Source organism: Podarcis liolepis (assembly GCF_965112155.1).
Source record: "Podarcis liolepis genome assembly, chromosome: 14".
NCBI classification, from domain to species: Eukaryota; Metazoa; Chordata; class Lepidosauria; order Squamata; family Lacertidae; genus Podarcis; species Podarcis liolepis.
In genome coordinates, this window is record NC_139569.1 from 23,789,558 (window position 1) to 23,807,029 (window position 17,472).

At 46.1% G+C, this 17,472-nt stretch overlaps 3 protein-coding genes across 4 annotated transcripts in view; 1 reads left to right on the forward strand and 2 right to left on the reverse strand.

Annotated features, from left to right (window-relative positions):
• Nucleotides 1–3,463, reverse strand: part of LOC310693824 (uncharacterized protein) — a 28,611-nt gene extending 25,148 nt beyond the window's left edge. The window contains exons 1-3 of the mRNA XM_083476201.1: nt 3,186–3,463; nt 1,594–1,742; nt 311–434 (exon numbers count right to left, since the gene is read on the reverse strand). Of these exons, the coding sequence (XP_083332327.1) occupies nt 311–434; nt 1,594–1,690 (221 nt within the window). The 5' untranslated portion in view covers nt 1,691–1,742; nt 3,186–3,463. The remainder of the gene's footprint in view (nt 1–310; nt 435–1,593; nt 1,743–3,185) is intronic.
• Nucleotides 3,464–5,386: 1,923 nt separating this feature from the next.
• On the reverse strand, nt 5,387–15,127 carry MSRB1 (methionine sulfoxide reductase B1). Its single transcript, XM_083473910.1, has 4 exons — nt 14,938–15,127; nt 10,415–10,557; nt 9,581–9,695; nt 5,387–9,475 (listed from the first exon to the last, which is right to left on the reverse strand). Exons 1-4 carry the CDS (start codon nt 14,990–14,992, stop codon nt 9,447–9,449), a joined length of 342 nt encoding a protein of 113 aa, XP_083330036.1. The 5' UTR covers nt 14,993–15,127; the 3' UTR covers nt 5,387–9,446.
• A 1,571-nt stretch (nt 15,128–16,698) lies between these two features.
• LOC310692739 (testis-expressed protein 2-like) overlaps nt 16,699–17,472 on the forward strand; it is a 30,102-nt gene continuing 29,328 nt past the window's right edge. For both annotated transcript variants that reach the window (XM_083473912.1, XM_083473913.1), the window contains exon 1: nt 16,699–17,464. The gene's annotated coding sequence lies outside the window, so the exon portion shown is untranslated. The remainder of the gene's footprint in view (nt 17,465–17,472) is intronic.

Here is a 17,472-nt window from a genome sequence, read left to right on the forward strand (position 1 = left end):
ATGAATGCTTGGGAGTCAAGAACCCTCAGTCTTCTGGACCAAGTGCAGGGACATTTGATCCTCCAGATGTTGATAGACTACAACTCCCATCACCCCAGACGACTGGTCATCTTTTCTTAGGCCGACAGAATTTGTTATCCAGCAACTTTTGAAGCACCAAAAGTCCCCCATCCCCTCTTCTCGGCTGCAAATATTTCCACTAGATCTGTACCGATGCAACTGTGCTTAAGCACAGTGTGTGTGTTTTCTCCCCAGTGGAAGGTGTGTTTGTGGAATTCCCTTTTGTTCTCCTCTGTGGCATGATACATACTCAAAGGGGTGGGTCGGGCAGTCGTATCTCGCGTGGGGCATCACTTTTGCTCTCTTGCAGAAAGTAACTATCACCTCCTCATCCACAGCTTCTTCTGTATTCTCCCTTTTCAAGGGAATCTCTTCTGTAAAAGGAAAAAATACTGAATACCATTTCACTGCAATTCTAGAAAGGCGTTGCCCAGACCTCAAGCTTTATAAGAAAAAGGAGAGCGTGTTGAGAGTTAGGGCAAATTCATAAACCACATTTTGGTCAGTTATAAAACAGGCTGATCAAAAAAAGACTGATTCATTCACTTGAAATAATATTAATAGTAGTAGTAGTAGTAGTAATTGCAAGATATAGAATCTGTAGAAACATCATTCTTTTAAGACATATTCGTTTTGGTCTTTAGCTTAAAAATGTATTAATTGCTTCCTTTCGTCTTCCAGATTGTTGTTTCTATGCCTTATCCATTATTGTTTCTTCAGCTTGCTTGAATTTATTTTTTTTCTACATCAACAAAGAATGTCAGGACTAAATTTCAATAAGAATCACTTTATATTTAAAAGACACCTTCCTTTGCAGCTCTGTTTAGCTTTTCACCCGTGGCCCCAATAGTAAAATAGCAACGATTCATTAACAAAGATCAGGTGACAAATATCAAATATGTAATCAGTCGTAGACCTGCTATGATTGTTAGCTCTTATTACCTGTGTTCTTCTGAGGATCTGATTTTGTACGTTTCATATATTTTGTACTTTCTTTAGCGGTTGGTAATAAATATTTGATTATTTGACAGTTAAATTTTGCAACAGCTAAGAACTAGATGGTGCCCAAAATATTTCAGAAAACAACACAGGCTTGTAGTTAGTTACCTACTTGCTTGAGGGATTTAAGAATCCTTTACAGGTACAATCCACTACTCTACACTGACCCCACCTCCATAGTGTTTTATACAGCTTTGCAAATAAGACCACAAATGCTCCTGGTGTGGTTTTTTTCCCTTTTCAAGCTCTTGATGGTGCAAGAGAAGAAAAGTAACAATAAGACAAAAATCACAAATTCTTTCCAAATAGTCCAAATCTTCCTGGCCTGCCACAAGCACCTAGATATGGGGCTTTTAGAAGACAGTTTGTTTTTAAAATGAACACTCACTTTCTTATTCTGCTTCTTTTTATCCCATGCACTGTACTCTATAGCAATACAAAGAACAAGGAGCCCACCCACAGTTCAAAAGGACAAAACAAGAAACTTTTCAGACTCTACTGAGAGAATTATATCTATATATAAAAAGCAGTTACCTGCATCATCAGCCAACAAAATACAACTCCCCAAGGAACTCTCAGCTTCATCTTCATCAATCCAGATGACACTTCCCTCTTCTTTAGTGGACTCCATGACTGTTGAAGAGTAACTCCCAAAGCGTGCAACTTGTCAAGGCTGGCAAAGGCTAGAAAGAGGAAAAGGGGGGGAAAGAAGGCATTTGCCACTGATGCCTCTACGAGGAAAACGACCTGCCCATTTTTAACCAGCTTCGATCATGTGCTCTAACTCAGCAATAGCACATTTGCTTTGCATGCAGAAAGTTCCATGTTCAGTCCTTTGCATCACCAGCCAGGGTTGGGGGGACGGGACTCCTGCCTAAAAACCTGGAGAGCCATCACTAGTCAGTGTAGACAGTATTGAGCTAGATGGACAAATGGTCCAGCTCAGTATAAGGCAGTGCACTTCCTATGTTCCTAACATGCATGGGGGGGGAATGGAAACTCAGGGAAGACATGACTTCACCAACATTTTTTTTAATATAATCTTTTTTATTGAGTTTTACATTTCACATTTAAATTCAAACTCAAACATTAAAGATCATCACCATCATTTATTATTGTATTTTATGAATTACTGTATTTTAATATTTTGCTGGAAGCCACCCAGAGTGGCTGGGCTGGGGAAACCCAGGCAGATGGGCGGTGTATACAGTGGTACCCCGCAAGACGAACGCCTCGGAAGACGAAAAACTCGCTAGGCGAAGGAGTTTTTCGTTTTCTTAGCCGCTTCGCAAGACGCATTTCCCTATGGGCTTGCTTCGCAAAAGGAAGCTTGCCCCGCAAGCTCCGGGGATAGCGGGGAAGCGCAGCGTGTCTTCCCCGCTGTCCCCGGACCTCTTTTGAAGCAAGGGGCGGCGGGGAGAAGATCACTTCTCCCCGTTGCCAGCCCCGCAATCTCCGGGGACAGAGGGGAAGGCGCGCTGCCCCTTCCCTTGCTTTAAAACAGGCGATCTTCTCCCCTCCGCCCCTTGCTTCAAAAGAGGGAACAGCGCGCCTTCCCCTCTCTCCCCGGACCCCTTTTGAACCAAGGGGCGGCAACGGGGAGAAGCGATTCTCCCCGCTGCCCCTTCCCTTGCTTTAAAACAGGTCCGGGGCGCTTCCCCTCTGTCCCCGGACGGTCTCCATAGGAACGCATTGATTGATTTTCAATGCATTCCTATGGGAAACCCCAAACTTTACACTGGAGCCCCCCCAACTTTGCCATGATGCAACTGCCCCCAACCATTCACCCCAGCAGTTTGTTTTCTCGCCTCAATCACCACCCGACTAAAGCCCCCACCTTGTCATGCCCCCAACCCTCTTTCCCATCACCTTGTGCCTCAAACCCTGACTTGGTAGCACCCCAAACCCCCGCGAAGCAATTCAGTCTCATCAAACACACGAACACCACATTTCGCTGCTATTCCGCAAACTGGGTGAGTCTTCAGCTCCCTCCCATTAGCTTATTCCTTCCTATTGCACCCCCCCCCCTTCTGCACATCCCAAAATCACCTCCGGGCTAGAACTGCAAGACAAAACAAGCCACAAACGCACAGCAACAAGCCTCGCTTCCCTCCGCTCTCGCCCACCTGCAGCCGCCTCCGCCCGCTTCGATTCCCGCGCCCAGCTTTTCAATAGGCGTCACTTCCGGCCCACCCAGCGACAACCTCCGTCTCCAGGATTTAAGCCTGGGAGAGACACACAGAGATAAGAATGGTAGAGCGGCAAATCTCGCCACTTGGAGAGGGTGTGTCCGGGTGTGCTTTAGGAATCCCTGGACGCGGCGGGCAAAGGGCCGGAGATTGGCAGAAGGCGGAGTTGACTTTGGAAATAGATGCGGGCGTCGAGAATTTTAGCTCAGCAGTCTGTGGGTTCGGCGGCAGAGGAGGGCACTCGTCAGCAAAAAAACGGATTGAAAGAAGATTTCATGCCTTTCTTTCTAAACGCACACAGATCGGGGGCGTGGAGAGAAGGGGAGGTAGTTTTTTAGTTAAGTTTTTTGGGGCCCATAAAGAATTCTGGCCAGTGGTGGCGTTAATTTTTAACTGAGAGTAAATATCTTACAGTGTAAGGCTATACATGTCTACTCAGTAGTAAGGTTCTTTGTATTCAGTGGGGCTTACACACAGGTAAATCCAATTCAATGTATAGGATTAGGAATACCTTTCTGATGGGAAGAGCTGTTCGACAGTAGAACAGACTCTCTCGGAAGATGGTGGACTCTCCTTTGGAGGTTTTTAAACAGAAGCTGGATGATCGTCTGTCAGGGATTCTTGAACTGTCATTGCTGCGTTACAGGGGGCTGGCCTAGATGACCCTTGGGGACCCTTTCAACTCAATGATTCTGTGATTGTCCTCTAAGTGCAGCATCTCTAGTTGCAGACGAGAGAAAAGCAGCAGCCTTTATATTAGACATGCCATGTGTATACAAAACTGAGCTGTAAAAACCAACTGGTGTACACTCATTTAACATAAGCACTTGTACCCGTAGAGTCAATGTAATGATAGAGCCTGTAATGTGCTGACACTCCCTTAATGTTAAGGATTTGTATATTTGAGGATTGGCCTTGGAGTCACATGACCTGGTAGTTTTTTAGGTTCTGAGTTTCAGTTCTAGAAGAGACTCCTATGAATAAAGCCTGTTTTATAAAACTACTCATTACTGATGTCTGTTGTTGGATACAGAAACATTACAGACAGTTTTTACCCATGTTTTAGTTTGTACCTGTGAGGTGGTCCATGATTTGGAGCACAGAAGGCAGATTGACAGTATATGGATTACCAAACATTCAAAAAGGAGCACTATAGTAGTCATGAGAAACTTCACTACAGTACTCCGATATCTGTTGGAACTAAAACTCTGCCAAGAATGCAAGGTCCAACAAATTCCTCAGTTGCCTCATTGACAATTTCATTTCCAATTGTTATAAAAATTCTAAGGCATCATGAATAAAATGAACGTTCATAAGTGCAGAAGGTAAACACACAAACATAAGTGCATAAACCACATGTCTGAAATAGCAGAGGAGAGCAATCCTGAAGCCATCTTAATGACCCCAAATATTTCCTCTGCAGAAGGAAATATCTTGGAAAAACCTTTCCCAGTAGTTCTTTTCACTTGCAAATCCTTAAAATCCTGTCTTAAGGGCATGGCTTATGTGTGAATTGGGTAGGCCTTTGACCTGGATTCAAGAACTAAGGTATTTACCATCTCAAAAGAATGGTCCAGGCTGACCAGGAAATGCAGTCAGTAAAACATTATCAGAAGTTACACACAGAAAATAATAAACACTCATGAACGCCATAAAAGATTCAATCAAGTGTAGAGTTTTACTTGGACAGGTTATAAAAGCATAACTGGTAGCAAATTCCACAAGCTGTGGAAAGGCATACTTTCCAACAAGAGTTCAAGCCTCTCTTTCTGTAGCAGGTCACAAGCAAGAGAAAAAACAAGTTACACGGAATGCTGTTAGTGGTCTTCTTCCTGTAGAAACTGCAAATGTCCAAAGAGCAGTTCCCACAGAAAGTATCATTGCATATTCTGCATAGTCAAAACAATCTAAGCTTTCTGCCACTTCTTGAATCTTCTTGATTCTTCTTCTGTTTCTGGAATGAATGAATCTTACACACACACACACACAGAATCCAACAGATCCCCTACCCTTCAAGTGACCCAGATTCTCTTTTACTCCAATACAAGGTGTGGCAAGCCTTTCCCAGTCTGCCACAGCCTTTCAACTAGTTAAGCAAATTTCACTTATCATAACACAAAATTGAACAAAACACATTCTTGTCTCCAAGAAAAATATTTTTATTAACATCATCTAATCCATATTTATACAGGTGAATAGCAGCATAGCCAAGTTGCTAAGCTGGAACATTACATTCAGAGTTGATTTTTAAAAAATCACTAACACACCCTCTTGTGTCTCCCAGCGGAGGCAAAACAGGCACAGAAAAGTTGATCAAGTGCTCTCAGAGGGCAGATTACCCAATAATACTGCTACTTTTGAGTATGAGTGTGCGTGTGTGCACACACACACACACACACACAGAGGTCATTCCCTGCAAATATTCACGGGGCTCCGCATGAAACTTTGTCTTCTTGGACTTTGATTTTGATACCACTGAAGTGGAAAGCTTCACTTCTACAGCGCAGCTTGCATAACCGTCTTGAAAACATACAGGGTGTGATTCTGTACCTGAGGCTCATAAGACCAGGCTGAAGGCAGACATCAGGTGGTTCTTTTCAGAGAGTTGAGCAACACTTCCAATAAACAGCAGGTGATTGTGATCTTTGTGCTGATCCCACCTGCAAGTTGAATGCAGTGTCCACACAGACTCATTGTCATCAAAATGCCATCCCTTAATTTCCCCCCAACAATTTTAGTGTTTCTGTTGTACCGCTTTTTTTTTACTTAGTGGATTTTCCACAGAAAGAGTAAATCTGGTTTGAATGGGGGGGTATGAGATGCATTTTAATGAGGTTGTGTTGGTACCTTGCAAAACATGTGTGCGTTCCAAATTGCTCTGTGGAAATACTTGAGGTTTGAGAGGTCATTATTCACAGTATGTACATTCAGCCCACTTTTGCCTCAGCTAAAACAACCTTTGCCACTTTCCTCCATAAACCTCTTACGCCGTTTCAGAAACCAGGAAAAGCTTCTCCACTGTGGAGTGTGCAAAATGGTTCTAAGGGTACATCCAGGTGGCGAATTGTCACACTCCCAGTTTGACCATGATTTGCAAAGCACATGAAGCATTTGCTCGACAGATCGCCTCATAAAGCAAGACCCCCTTTTATGCTTCATCAAGACACAATGGACCCCCTGTTCTGAAGTTCTCAGCTTTGGATGTAGGCAAGCAGGGAACCATCATTAGGCCAAGCAACCAGTGCAAATATGGATGAGTGCCATCCTGCTTGAAGTGCATGTCCAGCAGCAGCACAACACCCTATTCATGTTAACAACAGAAGATTAAGCAGAAACCAACTGATACTGATACAAATGGCACCATATACCACCTAAACTTAAACTGTACTGTCACTGTTTCCCTAAAGCAAACCCTGGGATTTCTCCAGCTGTTTTGGGACTACAACTCCCATCAGCTAGCAGGACCAGTGGTCAGGGATGATGGGAATTGTAGTCCAAAAACATCTGGAGACCCAAGTTTGGGAAGCACTGGTCTACACTCTCATTTACTCACTTTGAGCTCTTTTTAAAAAATCCTCTTTGTCCGACCCTAACCTAAGTCTGTAGATGTGGTCTGAAGTCAGGGGTGAGGAAGGAGTGGCCCTCCAAATACTGCTGAACTTCAGCTTCTACCATCGCTGACCATTCGCCATGCTGGCTGGGGATGATGGGAGCTGGAACACAGCAGCTTCAGGAGGGCCACAGGTCCCCCATCCTTGCCTTGGATGGACATTCATAGTTTCTTTTTCCAGCTGAATAGCCAATCAAAGAGGTGCAAGTTTTGCAAGTCCTCCTTCCCAGTGCAGGAAGGAAGCTTGTTGTTGTGATACAAGGCAAAGAGGAAGAAGGAAATGTGCCGATTCAGATGAATCTTATGCATTAGCCCTTTGAGCACTGAGAGGTAATCTCGGTTTCTAATGTTTGTTTCTAAAGCCTGAGTGATATGCAGTGTTAGGCAAAAGACTTCATTCTGACTTCTGGAAAAATTCAGATGTCAAGGCATAAAATTTGTTTGTATGTTTACAACAAACAAGGGCTTCAAAAGAGCAAGGAACGTATTAGCTTCGTATTTCCAAACTGGAGGTTCTTAGGTCTCGCCTGAAATGCAATTCAGGGGCTGCAGATTACCTCTTGCATTTAGATTGCACCACCAAAAATTTGGACAAATTCATCCATCACTTCAAAAATGAAGCACTCAGAAATATGACTCCTTAGCCCCTCTGTGGCCTTTGCTTATAACAAACATACAAAATCTTAGCGCAACAGCAAAGATGCAAACTGGTGTCGGAATGATGCTCAATTGATCTGTTTCTCTGCTAGAGAGAGAATCACTTCTATTATATGCAAAAATTAGATGACAGCTAGGTTGCCAGCTTCTGTTTCCTGAGAGAGCTCTTGTGCCTTTAGCACAGGGACGGGAACACTGTGGCCCTCCCGATGTTGCTCTCGTTTTCCCTGACCACTGGTCATGCTGGCTGGGGCTGATCCCCAGCAAATCTTGAGGACCACGTTCCCCTCACCTGCTTTAACCGTGACTGCAAAGAGGTAAATTTAGCAGGCGAAACTTTTGTGGCCATGAAAATAACTGGGGTGGGGGGTTGAGTTTAATGGCAGCATTAAAAGCACAAGGACCCTGCCTGGGGAGGAAATATTGGGAATCCAATATTAATTACCTGGAGCATTTTCTGGGTAGCTCAGAAAAACCGTCCTCACCCCTGCTCTCCAAGATGAGTTTACATGGGGCAATTCATACAATGACACCACGCCAGAAAATGCCCCAAAGCAATGTGGGGCAGGGCACAACCCAAAGCTAGGCTATGGTTTCAGATGCCACAAAGACTTACTTCTGAAGAGGCCAGGAAATGGGTTTGATCCAAGGGAAGGGCAAGAATGGACACATGACAGTGTGAGGACATTTCTGAGGATGTGGTTGCAGTGACCCAATCACGGAAGCAACCCTAGCAGTTCCACGGGGCATAAACAAAGCAGCATTGTGATGCTGAAAGGTTTGCTCCAGGAGACCATGTCCTAGATCCGAATTCTCCAACCTTGGATTCTGAGGTAGTGTTGGACTACAACTCTCATCATCCCCAGCCACCTTAACAGATGGTCAATGATGGGAGTTGTAGTGCTGCTGCAGCTGAGAACCCAAGGTTGAAGAAGGCTGTCATACTGGAGAACACATCTACTGAACTGTAGCTGCTGTTTCAAAAGATCCTGGGCTGTTGGATAACTGTTTACATTAAGGGTGGGGAAGCTCAGGCCTCCCCATTTCCTCCACCAGGTCAGTTTGGCCAAAGGATGCTTACTTGCCCGACACTTGGCGCCATAGACCACGACAGGTGTGAGGCAGGTAAAGTCGCAGCTAGGCCAAATAGGGCTTTGTAAGGCCCTTTGGAGCCCTGGCTATGAGCTGTTACAACATTCACAACAGCCTGTAGGAGGGGTTAGGAACTGGAGGCCAGTAGGCCAAACCTGGGCTTCTAGAAGCCCCTGCAGTGAAGTCAAAACAGCAGCTGTGGCAACAGAACTTGCCAGCAGGCTGCTTGGGGGAAATGGAGGCTTCTACCACCACTCTTTACTCCCATCTCAAAATGTTTTTTTTATTAAAGGAGAGCCATAGCTACCCTGGGGTTTGTAGCATCTGAAATGCACCTTGGATCCAACGCTAGTTTGGGCAGAGTGAATCTGGATTGATATGATTAGAGTCCTGCTCAGAATCACGCCATCTTCTGGGGCAACTCATTCCAGAGCCAGACAAGCACTCTGCTTTTGAGTGGAGGAAAAACCCAGACTTTGGTAGGAGGTCACAGGTGCAAGGTGGTCACACCTGAGCAAAAAGAAGAAGAAGAGGAGAAGAAAAGCATCTGGGTGATGGGAAGAACATTCCAAACTAGACTCGATCCAAAATACAGGTTGAAATGGAAGACTTCAAAGCAGGAGGTAGCAAATGCAGAGGGTATCAATCAGAAATGAAAGCCAGAAGGAAAGAGTCTTCATTTCTCTCTTCGTATTTGCCAGCGTCCATCCTGCCCGTCCAAAGGTAAAAGATTCCCAGCCAACAGAGAAGGGTTGTGCTCAACAGCTCCTAGATGGTTGGTGTGGAGTGGGATTGGTCAGCTAGAAGCAGCATCTGATTGGCTGGGTGTTCCAGCCTATTTACTCCCTCAGGTCCTTGTCCTTCTTGTCTAGAAAACACAGAAAGAGAAATCTGTATCCAGCAGCTGCCATTTCAAAAGGGCTTTTCGTCAATGGGCAAAGTTGCAAATAGATGCATAGTTAATTAAGCTCACCTTTAGGGATGAACTTGAGAGAGCTGCTAAATATTCAGAAGCGAGACTGACCCCTTTTTGGGCCGTCGTTGATGAACTCGTGGCCCAGACCGTTGCCACACTTGCCACATGAGACCTAGAAGGGAAGCATATGAAGCAAAGGGAATAAAGAGACAAAACTCCAGAGCCCTCCGCACTCCCCTGTGCATGGCTGCTTGCACACTAGGGTCTTAGCACTGCTTTTCCACAACCGGTTGAAAGCAGAATTAAAATGGTGGTCACACATGTGACTTAATAGAGCACATTATTTAGCTAGGACTGACCATCCCCATAGTGAAGACCCTTCTCTAACATTCACTAAGAAGTCTCTCTCAGCACAGCCCCCTTGCAACTTTAATTAGAAGCTTTCTCGGTGTCTTCTGCCCCTAACACTTTTCTGGGTACTGCTACATAGCTTCTTAACCAATCAGTTCATGTTTGCTATTTAAATGTGTTTGTTTTTAAAACTGCAAAATAGCTGCCGCAAGGAAACTTCTAATTAGATGCACAGTAGCCCCCCAATGCCTCAACAGTGCTTTGCCAGTTCACTTTGGTCAGGCTATTGCTGCAACTGATATTTTTGGTTTAGGGGTGGGGGGGGGTTGGAAGGGGCAGTGCCATAGATCATGTATAAAAGAAGATGGCAGGACAAAACAAACCTACAAGAACGCAATGCACTGACAACAATGTTGGCTGAATTCTCTGGAAGACGTTGAGGAACACTCCTCTCTTAGGCACTGAAAGCAGATTCAAGGGCTGGACCCTTTGCTCACCTGGGGCTCCATTTCAACCCAGCAACAGTTCCTCAGTACTCACCTTGAAGGCTCCCGGCCGTTCTAAGTACTTGGAGAGGCTATCTTCGTGGAGAGTTTCGGTGAAAGCCGGCCATGGAGATGAGTGAGCATACTTGGACCTGCTCGAGAACAGCTCGTAGCCACATTTGGAGCAAGCGTATATACCTGTGCACAAAGATGGGAGCAGGAAGAAGAAGGGAATGAGGTCCCTGGAAGATATACATTCAAACTGGTCGTGGTTTATCTGCTGAACAAAGCCATACCCAAGTTTACTCGAAGCAAGAGTGCTTCCAGAAGCTGCGCTCATCTCAATGCAGCATCCAGTCCAAACTACGCAAGTACCGGTATCTCTCCATGCCAAACCCCTTCCCCTCCTGCTTGAAATAGGATTGAGGTATCGGTCACTTATGGGGCAGAGATGCTTTCTCCCCTCAATGCTGCCTTCATAGGCAATCAAACCTGTGGGAAGGGCAATAGCTGAGTGGTCCCAGGTTCAATCCTCAATGGCACCTGCAGGTAGAACTGGGAATGTCCCCTGCCTAAAAGGAGAGCCACTTTCAGTCAATGTCAACGGTACTTTGCTGGAAGGACCACTGTGTCTGTCTAAGTGTAAGGCCGCTTCCTGCATCCCTAGGAGTTACCTCAATCCCAATTCTCTGTGTTCATCATAATGCATCAGAGGTAATTACCAGAGCTCCATAGAGAATTGCTTTTCCAGAATTAGGATTTAATGTTATGGCCTCTGTCTTTTCCAGATGGCTGGTGTAAGAAATTACCTTTGAAACAGCTTTTCTGTATGTTTTGTAAAATGGCTATAAGACGACATTGTTCACTACCTTACCCAGTGTCCTGTATCGTAAAGATCCCCATGGAAAATATATGTCTGAGCATAACCACCAGAGGCATTTTATGACACCAGTGCATTTGTGTGCTTTTGGCTGTTAGACAAGGAAAATTATGTTACACTGCACGTCTCCTAATTGGAGCCAGGAAATTGAGCCCAATTTGTGCCTCAACTCTGAATGCCTTTTAATATTTTGTCATGGCTTACAGCTAAACCAATCATTTTTTTGTTTTATTTTTACTGTATTGTACTATTCTCTGTGTTAATGAATAGACATTATCCACTTCTGTGCCAATTCCATCTTTACAACTGCTGACAGGCTGAATAAACCTCTTTCACAACTCAGCAGGCACTGGAAGGGTGGCAAGATGTGATTCTATTAGGCTTGTAAATAGCCACTCACCTACAGGGCTGGAGCAAGTGAGAAATGCTTAGAACACAAGAAGAGTTTGATGGATGAGGCCAATGGTCCATTGAGTCCAGCATCCTGTTCTCACAGTGGCCAACCACATGCCTGTGGGGAAACCCTCAAACAGAATCTGAGCACAAGAGCCCTCTCCCCTCCTGTGGTTTCCAGCAACTGAGATTCCAAAGTATACTGTCTCTGATTGTGGAGGCAGAGCATAGCCACCATGGTTAGTAGCCACTGATAGCTCTGTCCTCCATGAATTTGTCCAATCCTCTTTGAAAGCAAGTTCCATAGTTTAAATATATGCTGTGTAAATAAGGACTTCCTTTTCTCCATCCTGAATCTTCCAGCATCCACTTTCATTGACTATCTCCCACTTGGACTACTGCAATGCACTCTATGTGGGGGAAACTACAACTAATCCAGAATGCGGCAGTTAGACTGGTAACTGGGAGCGGTCGCCCAGACCACATAACACAGGTCTTGAAAGACCTACATTGGCTCCCAGTACATTTCCGAGCACAATTCAAAGTGTTGGTGCTGACCTTTAAAGCCCTAAACTATTTACAAAAACACTACAAATTGTATGAATGTTAGGAGAATGCACGTTTGAAAGTAACAGGGCAGCAGCAATCTGGCTTTATGACATATGAAATTAAGTTGATAAAGATATTTAAAGATTTTAAAATCTGGGACATAACATTTGAGAAAAGTTAAGAATTGAAATAAGGTAATAAATTGCTGTCCATAACTATCGAACTGAGAACCCAGAGAAGGGAGATGCGAGGAATTCTTAAGATCATGAAAATACGATTGTTTAACAACTGCATTTTATATCTATTTTTCTTCTATTCTTTGTTTATTTTTCTTAATCTTACTTTGACTTTGCTGTGGTGATGGTATTTTGTATGTTTGGTGGTTTGTTTGTTGTTTAAAGAAAATTGCAATAAATATCTTATATTAAAAAAAATAAAGGCCTAAACGGCCTCGGCCCAGTATATCTGAAGGAGCGTCTCCACCCCCATCGTTCTGCCTAGACGCTGAGGTCCAGCGCCGAGGGCCTTCTGGCGGTTCCCTCGCTGCGAGAAGCCAAGTTACAGGGAACCAGGCAAAGGGCCTTCTCGGTAGTGGCACCTGCCCTGTGGAACGTCCTCCCACCAGATGTCAAAGAGAACAACAACCACCAGACTTTTAGAAGACATCTGAAGGCAGCCCTGTTTAGGGAAGCTTCTAATGTTTGATGCATTACTGTATATAATTATTTTGCTGGAAACCGCCCAGAATGGCTGGGGAAGCCCAGCCAGATGGGCGGGGTATAAATTATTATTATTATTATTATTATTATTATTATTTCCACAAATTCTAGACTTTCACTTTCTCTATGCCTTGCATAATTTTATAAACTCCCTATCATGCACCTCTTACTCACTTTTTCTCCAAACTAAAAAGTCCAAAATGCTGCAATGTTTCCTCATTAGAGAGTCGCTCTGTCCCCTTGATCATTTTGGTTGCCCTTTCTGAACATTTCCCATAAGTTTCCTATTTTTGCTGCACTGTAGTGCCAATAGATGACAATAATGCAATCGCAAAAGGGAAGCCTTGCAGAACAGCCAATCGAGCAGAATAAACCTACCACTAATGCAAGATTATCGTGTCTATTACACATCACACAAAACACCGACCATAAAACACCAATCCGGAAGGGTGCCTAAATTGTGAGACAGCTAATTATTATTTTCATGGGCCAGTAAACTTCTGTCGGCTGGCTTGTGTGAGCCACCTGACACGATTGCATTGGGTAATGGAGGAGACATTAATCCCTTCCACAGGATGCTTTTGAAACCACAGCAATAAGTTTCATCACTGTGCCAGTTTTATTCTTGAAGTGAATGGGGAAGCAAAATGTGACCTTGAAAAACGGTAAAAGTGTTTGCTGCAATGGGGGTCCCAGAGACAATTTTCTCTGTGGTAGCAGCCCCCAATTTGCGGGACTCCCTCCCTACAGAGGTATACCTAAGAACCTTCATTGTATGACTTTCGCCATACGCAAAACATACACCTCTTTTTGCCTCAGCCTTTGACAGCTAAGGGCTTCTGTTTTAAGGAACTCACCCCTTTTGCACAATTTACACACTACCGTTCCATTTGGAACGGTTTTATTGGTTTTATTTTCATTCATTTATTTATTTGCATTTATATCCCACCTTTTTCTCCAGGGAGCTCCAAAGTGGTGTAGGTGGTTCTCCCTGTCCTCATTTAATCCTCACAATAACCCTGTGAGGTAGGTTAGGCTGAGAAGCCGTGACTGGCCAAGATTACACATAGTGAGTAAGCTTCATGGCAGAGTGGGGATTCGAACCCTGGTCTCCCAGGTCTTAGCCAGACACTATAACCACACTGTCACTCATTTCATTTTATCCTCATAATATTATCATCTGTTTTTATAACTGTATATTTTAAACCACCCTGGGACCTTTTTGTGAAAGGTTAGTAAGAAATCTTATAAATAATTTTAAGACAATAGAATTAATTGATTAGCCCCATCATAACCCCAACAGGTACCAAGTACTGTTTATTTTCTAAACCACCCTGATATCTTTGGATGAAGGGTGGTATATAAATTTTAACCACAACAAAAACTGTCCCTTTTCTCTCTGTGCCATCTACCGGTATCTACTTTCTGGGAGTATAAATCTCCATAAATAACAGGGAGAGCGCTTAAGATTCTTCTCAGTTTGTGCTCATACAGACATTTTTCTTTGTACAGTATTGGGGGCCAGCTGAGTCTGTGCCCCCAACAATCTACCCTCTAGAGAGAGGGGGGGTTGCATAACCCCCTATAAATCATGGGGGCAACCAGCTTTCTTCAAGTTAGTTGTCCCACCCAGATGTTCTATGAATATGTGACCAAACAAAAACACAACTGAAGGATGGGGGTGTCCCTTTGAGACAGGCGTCTCCAACCTGGTGCCCTCCGGGGGCTGATGGGAGTTGTAGTCCAACCGTATCTGGAAGGCGCAAGGTTGGCGAAGACTGATGTAAGAAGACCACCATGACCAGAGTTTTATTGACTGCGCCACTACCCCAGTTATTGCAATCCCCGCGCCGGGTGGCCCACATCGTGGATCCTCCCGATCCATCCACCAACCGATCCCGGGGATGTGGAGGGGAAATCAGTTCCCCGCTTGCCGGCGCCTGCCGCGGGTAGTGAGTGGGGTGGAGATTCTGTGGGCTAGATCCAGCCCCGCGCCGGGTGGTTTCCATCCTTCCCCGTGGGATGATTTACCCTTACCGGGTTCGAAGTGGTCCTGATAGATCTCGCCTCCTCTAAAAACGCAGAAGGACATGGCAGCGATCGCTCTCTCCCGGCCCCTGACGCCGCTCCGGCCGCTTCCCGGTTATATAAGCGGCCGCCCTCCGTCCCTTCGTCCCTCCTCCTCCTCCTCCTGGCTCTGTGTGCTCCGTCGCCTGCAGTTCCAGCGGGAGTGGCGACAGGGGGCGCTGCCGGGCAATACTCCGCCGCCCGCGGAAGCCGAGCGCGCAACATTAGCCCACGCGCGAAGAGGCAACGGGGGGGGGGGGGACAAGGGGCGCTCAGAGGAGTCCCGGAAGAGCTGGCGTAGGATCAGGCCCAGATCAGGCTTAACTGCCTCGCTGGAGCAAGTCAAAAGCGGCCTCTTTAGTTCCGGTTTCCGTTCCTCCTAGCAGCCGACCAGATGCACGGGGCAGTTGTGTCCTTTTGTAGGGAGTGGCGTCCAGGGCCCCAGTCACCAGAAGGAGTAGGAGCCCCTCAAACACACACACACACACACAGAGAGAGAGAGAGAGAGAGAGAGAAACAAGGCTGGCAATGCCACATTTTGAAGGAAGGATGTGATCTGTAGTGGGGCCACCACTTTCAAAGCCCTGCTGGCTCACACTGATGGAAGAATAGAGATGGGCATGGAGAGATTTCTCTCTCTCTTTCTCTTTGTAAGGGGCAGCCACAGACATTTTGGAGGTGGAGCACTGAATGGCCCTTAAAGGTAAAGGGACCCCTGACCATTAGGTCCAGTCGCTGACGACTCTGGTTGTGGCGCTCATCTCGCTTTATTGGCGGAGGGAGCCAGCGTACAGCTTCCGGGTCATGTGGCCAGCATGACTAAGCTGCTTCTGGCGAAACAGAGCAGTGCACGGAAACGCTGTTTACCTTCCTGCCGGAGCGGTACCTATTTATCTACTTGTACTTCGTGCTTTCGAACTGCTAGGTTGGCAGGAACAGGGACCGAGCAACGGGACCTCACCCCGTCATGGGGATTCAAACTGCCGACCTTCTGATTGGCAAGTCCTAGGCTCTGTGGTTTAACCCACAGTGCCTTACCCTCCCCCTAAAGCAAGGTGAGACGCTTAATGCCCCCAGGGACTCTCCATCTGGCCCCCAGGACTCTCCCCAGTTATCTCCTGCTTAACACAAGGTTTGTGTTTGGCTACATAGTGTAGGAAACTATGGAACTTGCTCCCGCAGAAGAGAGTGAAGGTCTTCAACTTGAATGGTTTTTAAATACTGTAGGAGGTTATTGATGGTGACTCCCTATGATGACTATGCTCTGCCTCCAGTGTTAGAGACAGCAGTGCTTCTGAATACCAGTTGCTGGAAACCACAGGAGGGGAGGGTTTTTCTTGTCCTTAGGTCCCACTTGCAGGTTTCCCTTTGGGGGCATCTGGTTGGCCACTGTGAGAACAGGATGCCACTGGCTTGATCCAGCAGCTTCTTCTTATGTAAAGTAAAGAAGAAAAGGCAAGTAAAACTGCTCTAGTTTTTGCGCCCTAGAACAGCAGCAACAGCAACTGAAAACTTTGCAAGGGGTCCCTATTTCCACAGTTTCTCGTTTTCCCAAGGACAGAATTGCCAAGAGGAGAATGCTCATGGCTTGTCCTGAACTGACCCCCACCTCATTGCAAGAGGAGGGGAAAGGGAAAGAAGCCACACCCCTGCATTGTGATTGGCCAGCTCTGCTATACGGTACCTCTGTGTGCAATCATAGGCTGTGGGAGGATGGGGTGGGGGGATGGGGCTCCAGCATTCAGTGGAGGGGGAGCTTTTGAGAAGGTGGGGGGCAGAGAAGGATTCTATTTTTAGCCTCTTTGATCCAGTGGCATATGGATCTGTAGGATGCTACTAGAAATCACAACAAGGTTTTTGTTCATGTTATCCCCCAATCCCCCTGAAATTGCATTCCTTCGTCTCACTGTGCTCTCCTTTGCTGTCCTAGAGATTGCAAACGGCGGCAGCACGGTGGCGGCTATGTATCCCCCATCCGTCAAGCAGATTTGTCACCCTTCCTCGAGACTGGCTGGGCATGGCGTGTTTCTCAAAAGCATCCCTTCCCTCCCCTGCCCCCCCTGTGATTGGACCGCACAGCGGGAGGCTGCAGCAGCATCAGCACCAGAATGAGCTAAGGATGCTGTGCTCCCCGCATTCCTCCATCCCTGGCACTCTGCTCTCTGGGCCAAACCTGCAGCTCTTCCCCCCCCTTCCCCTCCCCCTCCTCAGAGCCCTGCTTCTGCCATGGCCAGGATGGCTGTAGCGGTGGCCTCAGCCGCTGCACTTCAGCTTAAATCTGGATCAGATCAGGTGGTGATGCAAGCAGGCAGCCGCGCAAGCTGCGATGCTCCTGTCCAGACTGGTAGATGGATAATCCTGTACTAGCAGCTGCGGGGCCGCGTGAAAAGGATCACCATCCGTGACCCACGTTCCGGTCCCAAGGGGCAGCAGGAAAGTCCAGATCTTGGCCCACTGAAGGCATAAGGAGGAAGGCACCCCACACACACACAAAAAGGTGAGCTT